The sequence below is a fragment of the Pediculus humanus genome, genomic scaffold (genome assembly GCF_000006295.1).
Source record: "Pediculus humanus corporis 1103172108248 genomic scaffold, whole genome shotgun sequence".
Taxonomy (NCBI): domain Eukaryota; kingdom Metazoa; phylum Arthropoda; class Insecta; order Psocodea; family Pediculidae; genus Pediculus; species Pediculus humanus.
The window spans coordinates 1-7,487 of record NW_002987817.1 but is presented as its reverse complement, the minus strand read 5'-3'; the positions used below and the strand labels follow the sequence as shown (position 1 = coordinate 7,487).

The 7,487-nt window shown below is 22.9% G+C and overlaps 5 protein-coding genes across 5 annotated transcripts; 1 reads left to right on the top strand and 4 right to left on the bottom strand.

The window, feature by feature from the left end:
* Positions 1 to 187: 187 nt before the first annotated feature.
* Phum_PHUM463400 (uncharacterized protein) lies at positions 188 to 900 on the bottom strand (the record flags this gene model as incomplete). Its single annotated transcript, XM_002430076.1, has 3 exons — positions 188 to 239; positions 541 to 701; positions 787 to 900. 3 exons carry the CDS (start codon positions 898 to 900, stop codon positions 188 to 190), a joined length of 327 nt encoding a protein of 108 aa, XP_002430121.1.
* Positions 901 to 1,187: 287 nt separating this feature from the next.
* On the top strand, positions 1,188 to 1,717 carry Phum_PHUM463390 (uncharacterized protein; the record flags this gene model as incomplete). Its single annotated transcript, XM_002430075.1, has 3 exons — positions 1,188 to 1,341; positions 1,369 to 1,503; positions 1,701 to 1,717. The coding sequence occupies 3 exons, from the start codon at positions 1,188 to 1,190 to the stop codon at positions 1,715 to 1,717; spliced, it is 306 nt and encodes a 101-aa protein (XP_002430120.1).
* A 1,073-nt stretch (positions 1,718 to 2,790) lies between these two features.
* Positions 2,791 to 4,705, bottom strand: Phum_PHUM463380 (protein catecholamines up, putative; the record flags this gene model as incomplete). The annotated part of the gene is made up of 4 exons (XM_002430074.1): positions 2,791 to 2,966; positions 3,183 to 3,258; positions 3,695 to 3,894; positions 3,976 to 4,705. 4 exons carry the CDS (start codon positions 4,703 to 4,705, stop codon positions 2,791 to 2,793), a joined length of 1,182 nt encoding a protein of 393 aa, XP_002430119.1.
* Positions 4,706 to 6,130: 1,425 nt separating this feature from the next.
* On the bottom strand, positions 6,131 to 6,802 carry Phum_PHUM463370 (uncharacterized protein; the record flags this gene model as incomplete). Its single annotated transcript, XM_002430073.1, has 1 exon — positions 6,131 to 6,802. One exon carries the CDS (start codon positions 6,800 to 6,802, stop codon positions 6,131 to 6,133), a length of 672 nt encoding a protein of 223 aa, XP_002430118.1.
* A 309-nt stretch (positions 6,803 to 7,111) lies between these two features.
* Phum_PHUM463360 (uncharacterized protein) lies at positions 7,112 to 7,357 on the bottom strand (the record flags this gene model as incomplete). The annotated part of the gene is made up of 1 exon (XM_002430072.1): positions 7,112 to 7,357. One exon carries the CDS (start codon positions 7,355 to 7,357, stop codon positions 7,112 to 7,114), a length of 246 nt encoding a protein of 81 aa, XP_002430117.1.
* Between the last annotated feature and the right edge of the window lie 130 nt (positions 7,358 to 7,487).

Here is a 7,487-nt window from a genome sequence, read left to right as displayed (position 1 = left end):
ATATCTGTGTAATACTGAAAACACCTCTTCAAGTTAGTATTTTAATTACTTACATTTAAACTTATCAAATAATTTTAAAAATTTTACTTTTTCTACTATTGTTGCAAGCGATGAATTTCCCTCACAAACAACCACAGGTAAACCGTATCCATAAACTGCTAGAATTCCTTTTTTTTTCAATACTCTTTCAACTTCTTTGTAAAACTTTGAAACATCCAGCCAATGGAGTGCTTGTCCAACTGTTATTAAATCAACAGTTTCATTATCCAAATCCATTTCTTCTCCAAAAGATGACCTTATAAATTAAAAATTTATTATATTAGTGCTTTGACATATTATGGAATAAATAGATATTTCTATAAACATCATCATCAATTGATCTGTAATGTGAAAATTATCATTTTTAGATCACATATAAAAAGAATATATATAAAAATGTTAAATGTAATTACTAATATAAAATATATTGTTAAAGATATTTTAAATTCAAATATAACAGAAATGTGTTGATAAGAAAATGTTATTTTCACAACACACAACCTGTAAAAAACATTCAAACAATGACATTTTTTTCTCGCTTCTTCAATAATCAAATCACTTGAATCAATTCCAATGACTCTTTTAAAAAATGGCGATAAAACTTCGGTACTTTGTCCGGAACCACAACCCACATCAACGGCCAATTCAAAAGGTTCGAGTACCTAAAAATTGTAGTGATTACAAGATTAAAAAATTTTGTTGTCTTCTGCTATTTTGAATTTGATTATAACACAAAAATTTTCTAACCTTTTCCCTTTTTGTGAACTCGATAATTTTTTCAATTAGGCTTTTTGGTGGAATTGGTCTAAATTTATTGTAAGTTGAAATATGTGATTCTGCTTCAAAATATTTAAAAGACATTTTTTTTTAAAATAATAACTTTAACTATTTACGAAACGTTAAAAAAAAAAAAAAAAAAACAGCTTTTTCACTTATTTATACGTATTTTTTTTAAAAAAAAACTGTTAATTATTTATTCAATTTTTTTTTTTTTTTTTTTTTGTATTTGTAATTGATGAACAATAGTAAAAGTAAATAAACTATTTTTTATCGTTAGATTACATGAAATTTTGTTATAAATTAATGAAACAACGGACTATCTGAGAGAAGAAAAAATTAATTTATCAATTTGTTTTATTTTTAGAAAAATGAATCAAATTTTGAGTACGACAATAAAATCCAGTTGCAGATATGGTTATTTTTTACCTAAACGCCATTGTATATCTGTAATTTCTAGTGCTTCTGAAACTGTGTCCAAACCTGATAATACTTCTCAAACATTTAAAGATGCTCCAGGGCTTAGTAATAAAATTGTTAATGTTCCTTCAGGAGAAGTAGGACCTGGTGCTTCCAAAAGTTCCATTTACAAAAATGTCGAATATTTTTGTTATAACAATGTGTCTTATTTTGAAGCAGAGGTAGAAATGTTAAAATATAGATTACCTCAACCATCTAATAAAACTAGTAAATAATTATTTTTAAAAAAATTTACACAAATAAAGATTAATTAATAAAGTAGTTTCCTTGTAATTATTATTATTATTTTTTATTTATGTCGCATTTTATCTAAGTTTAACATTCAAACATTATATTTTATTTTTATAATATATATTTTAATAATAATAATAATAAATTATTTAAAAATTTTGTAATGTTTAAAGTTTCACCTCATAAGTAAGCAAACTTCAATAAAATATTATAAATAAATAAAAAAAAAATTAGCAACTAAACTTTTTTTTCGAATTTATATCAAAATGGAAATATCGATATATATATAAAAATTGAGCCCATTAATTAAATTATTTATTCACACAAAATACTTATAAATTTCAGTTAATAATTATTTATAATATTAGGAAATCAAAATAATAATTTGTTTTATTTCATATTAGTACAAAAACACATATAAAAATATATTTAAATCAAAAAAAAAAAAAAACTTAGATAGTGAAGCATATAAATACAAAATGTCGATAGTTATTGTTTTGTATAATTTTTTTAAATGCATGTATGAGATCACAATAAATAGGACATTTAATAATTTATTAAAATCAGTATAAAGTTTTTAATAATAGACATTAATTAATAACAACTAAGGAATATAAGATTTTTCTTTTTTTTTTTTTTGTTTAAATGAAAGCAACTTATGTCGGATAAAACAACTACATAATTTTATTCGTTTTTCATACATAATATATATATATAAATATTTATTTTATTTTATTTGGTAAAAATTTTGTTCTATAGGCTACCCTCTTTATAATTATTATATTGGCATAATTTTATCACATGCACAATCACATATTGTAAAATGTCTTGTAAAGAATATTCGATAAAAATTATTATTATATGATTAAAATTACTCCTTTCGTTTTTTTGATGTGATACCGATTATTCACTTATAACTGATTTTTACCATTGAAATCATGTATATTTGATGTATCAAAAGATATAAAAATATTTGTATGATTATAAATTTGATTATTTAGATTCATAATTAACTTGATGATAAAAAAAAAAAAATAAGCTTTTTTTTAAAAATAAAATGAGCATTTAAAAAGATAAACAGCCCTACTTTTTTTTTTTTTTTTAAAAAATATTATGTGACATGTTTAGTACCAAATTAAAACTTATAAATAATTCAACAATTAATGATAGTGATATTATGAATATAATATTTAATTTTATGCTTTTCCTGATCTCTATTATTTTTGTGTATTTAATGTATAATTATAAATTTTTATAACTTTGTCATTCGAAATCGGCTATTAAAACCATTAACAAAACACCTACAATCATGGCAAATATTTCTTTGAGAGATTGCAAAAAATTTGTGTCTCTCAATAGTTCAGGAATAATTGACACTGTGGAAATGTAAATAAAACCCCCAGCAGTAAAAGGTAAAATCCAAGATGTGGCTACATCACCTAAAATATAGGAAAACAAGACGGAATGATAAAAAAAAAAAAAAAAAAAACTATGTTACGTTTTGTTAGCTTAGAAACAAAACATGATTTAAGGAATCTGATGGCATGACAAAAAAATTACAACACAAAATCAAAAGTAAAGTGATTAGAATTATAAAAAAAAGTACTGAAAAATTGTATGTTAGTATATATACACATAAATAAAAATATACTTACCAGCTCCTTCAGCCATTAATGATGTCAAAGTTCCCATAACTGCTCCAACAGCAGTTACTAATTGAAGGCACATAGCCTGTAACACAATGAAATATGAAATTTGTTTCAAATAAAACACTATCAAATCATAAATTGGAAAATAAAAAAAAAAGTTTTTAAAGTGTGAAATAAACAGCTGGGAATGAAAATTAGGGATAACTTACTCTAACTGTATTTCTTATAGACTAAACAGCTGATAAAAATGGAGGAATTCAACTCAAGTTTTAAATTTCTTATTTATTTCAAAGAATTTTTAGCTTTTTACTTTATAAGAAATAATTAAATATCATTACAGTTTAATGATAAGATAACTAATATATATTGTTTTAAAAAATTAATGAAAAGTGTAATATAAAGTTGCCATAAGTAATCGATTTTCGAAAACTACGATACAAGAGAATGATTATGACATGTAAGAATTCCTTTAATATGAAAAAAAAAAAAAAAAAATGAAATAAAATAAAAATTCATACTTTTTTTTTTGAGCAACCACTTTGAATTAAAATAGCAAAATCTCCAATTTCATGTGGTACTTCATGTAATAAAATTGTTACAGTTGTGATGATTCCTATATTTTTACCAACTAAATAAGATGCTCCAATGGCTAACCCATCTGTGAAATTATGAGTAAAATCAGCTGCTAAATTTAAATAACCAGACACTAAAAGCGAATCTGAAAGTAAAAAAATTATTATATTAGTTAGTGCATGTTTAATTGTATGCTGCGACAAAAATATTATATAAATATAAATACCTTCCTTTTTTTTTTTGCTTCCTTTTTTATCTTTTTCATTTGAACCTTTTTTTGTATTTTTTTCATTGTCTCCTGAATGTTTATCTTGTTTAGATTTATCTTTTTTCGTATTTACATTATCACTGCTCCCGTGACTATGGCCGTGTCCCCCTTTAACCCATCTTACACTTTTTTCAACTAATAGAAATGTAACTATGCCCAGTAAGACAGCCAATCCAACACTCATATCATGTCCATGAGCTTCATGATCGGAATCTTCTGAAGCCGAATCATGCTTTAGCGTTGGAACTAAAGCATGAGGAATTAAATGAAGGAACGCATCACCCAATAATCCTCCCGATGCGAAGCTAAGTAATATTTTTAAAAGCGGTTCTTTTTCTTTACTTTTATCTAAAGGTACAAAAAATAGTACTAAAAAAGGTGCTGCACTTATAAAAAATGTTGATCCGAGAGCTTCAGTCCACAGTAACCATGAATCGTTACTTTTCAAAGACTCAGAATTAGAATGTGTAGCAGAATATGGCAAATTGGCTTCTTTTGAGTATTTAAATGAAGGATTTTCATCCGAATCATGATGGTGATGAGGATGATGATGATGATGATGATGATGATGGTGTTGATTATCGGCGCTTTTACAAAAATTAGGAAGAGTTAAAAAAATTAACAACCAGAAAATAATTGTGATTAAACCATTTAAAAAATTTTTAAATACTGCCATATCTTTACTCATTGTCAATATTAAAAAACTTTTTTTTTTTTTAAAGCATTTAAAAATATTTAACACAAACACTCGCGACTAACATAGAACATCCACGTCTCAACATTAACTACACAGTGGCGCCAACAAATTTTTTTTTTTTTTGAATTTAAACGATGATTTTTCAATGTTAATTAATTCTTTTCTACATTTTTTTTTTTTTTTTTTCTTAAAAGAAATTATTTTTTAAAATAATTAATTAAATATTCATTAGAAAATATTATTGTTTTTAAACAAAAAAATTTTTTTAATTAAATGTTAAATTATTTAATTTTTCATTGAAATATTTTCTAAAAATTTTTATTATAAAGTTTTCGTTTAAATTATTCATTTTTAGCGGGAAAAAATTTTATATTTTAGTTTATGATAATAAAATATTAATTTTATTTTTTAATAAAAACAAAAAAAAGAAATTTTTTTTTTTAATATCAACTTTTATCTAAACAAATAATCCAAAATTTTTTATATTTATTTGAGTGGTTTATTAAATTTTAACCGCTAAATTTCAAAAAAAAAAAAAGACTTTAAAACCGTTTTAACGAAAAAAAGCCCGCGAAAATTTTAAATTAAATCATGTCGGGTAATTCAATATGGCAAAAAAAAAAAAAAATGATAATATTTTTAGATAATAATTTTGATTTTTATAAGTATTAAATTTAAGATTGAAAAATGTATTGTTTTTAAAAAGAATAATAAACAACGAATTAAATAAACTTACAAGTAACAACTTTTTAAATATCAAAAAGTATTAATTACTATAAAAAGAACCATTTTTAATGTCAATATTTTCTTATCATTTTGATTTTATTTAAATTAATAATTTATGAGTAAAACTAAACTAAAACTAATTGGCCATTTTTATAATAATTATATAAAAACAAAAAAAGGAACTTTAGTTTTGTGCTTAAATTAAAAAATTATTTATGGTTATTTTTCAATTTGAAAATTACGATAACTAATAAAAAATATATAACAATTTATTATTGTAGAAAAATATTTTTTAGTTAACAAATAAAAAAGGTACTTTTTACCTAATGTTATTTTACTCAACTATTATTACAAAAAAAAAAAAAAGAAAACTCAGTTTCTAATATTTTAAAATAAAAAAAAAATTTATATATATATATAACAAATTTTCGATTGTACAAACTAAATTATTTATAATTGGTCACTCATCAATTACTGTTAATATTCAATAGTCTTATTTAGTTAACAGTAATTTATGTATTTATTTTTTTGTCATGTAATGTAAAAGAAGTTGTACTCACGTTTAATTTTTCTTTTTTTTTTAAATTTTTTAAACTACTGTTAGATTTTCTTGTACTACTCTTGTACCATAGACTAGTGAGAGGTTTTTCATTTCAATTTCCCATCCTGACTAGTTTCAGTGCAAGTTCTCTATCTTTTTTTCTGCATTATAATTTCTTCGATTCGTTTCTGTTCTTCTATTAGCTTATTTTCAATTTTTGGATTAAAGCTTAAGTAATCCTGAGTCTCGAATAAATCATTTTCTTCATTTTTTTCATTAAATTCTTCTTTTTCAAATAATAATAAATTTTCATTAATTATATTAGTTTTATCATTTATTTTCAGAATATCTTGTTCAGGTGAAAGCTTTTCGTCAATATCATTTTTATTATTTATTGTAATGCTTTTTAGTACATCACCATTGGTAAATTCATCTTCTGATAATTTTATTCTTTTCGATGAACATTTATATTCCTTTTCAGTATTTTGTATCGTTTCAACAAATGCTGAAGGACTGGAGGGAATATTATTACTTTGAATGATATTTATATCTGAGCTTGATGATTGATTCTTTGTAAAATTTAATTTTAATGGAGTTACTTTTCGTAAGTTGGTATCTGTAATTTGACCATTCGTAAACTGTTTAGGCGGAGTGGTCGTAACTGTGCTTATAGGCTTAAACAAATTATTTTTCATTTTTAAATTTTCTAAACTTTCAGTATCAGAATTTTCCTGATTTTCTTTTCTGTAATTTTTTAACAATGGTGTATTTTGATTTTGAACTTCACTCGCAGATGATAAACCAATTAAAAAACCATCCATAGGTCCACATAATTTTTTTTTATTTTTATCCGTTTTATTCGCAGATGAATCATTAGCGATAACTTCCTAAAAAACAGAAAAGTAACAATAATATTGAAAATTTTGAGTAAAAAATCAAAGACCATCACATAAACATAATTTATTTGTTTAAACAATTGAGGTTTCGTTTATATCTCAGTTATTAGTAAGAAAACACTCTTACATAATTCACTATGATTTTAATTAAATAAACGCTCTTATTATAATAATTAAAATAATAAACCAGTTAATGGTAGTTAATACTAACGACAAACATTACAATTAATAATATCAAATTTTTTTGGGACTTACATTTTTTAATTCTTCTTGTACCATATATGCTAATTTTTCATCTTCTTCAATTTGTTGCAAGCTTTTTTTTTTTAATTCTTCATATTTGTTTTCTTCTTCACACTTTATTTTTTCAATTAATTCCTTACTCGCTAACTCTTCAGCTTCTTTTAACTTTTCCAATTCTGCTTTAAAATTACCTATCAACTTTGTAAATTCCTGAGCAATTTCTCCAGATTTTGACATTGGTATATAAACTTCACATTCTTTTTGAACAACTAAAAACAATAATTAATAATTACATAAATGTGGAATATGTGGTGATCTATAAAGATATATTTTCTAAAAAATTTATTTAAAATGAAATAATAAAGTC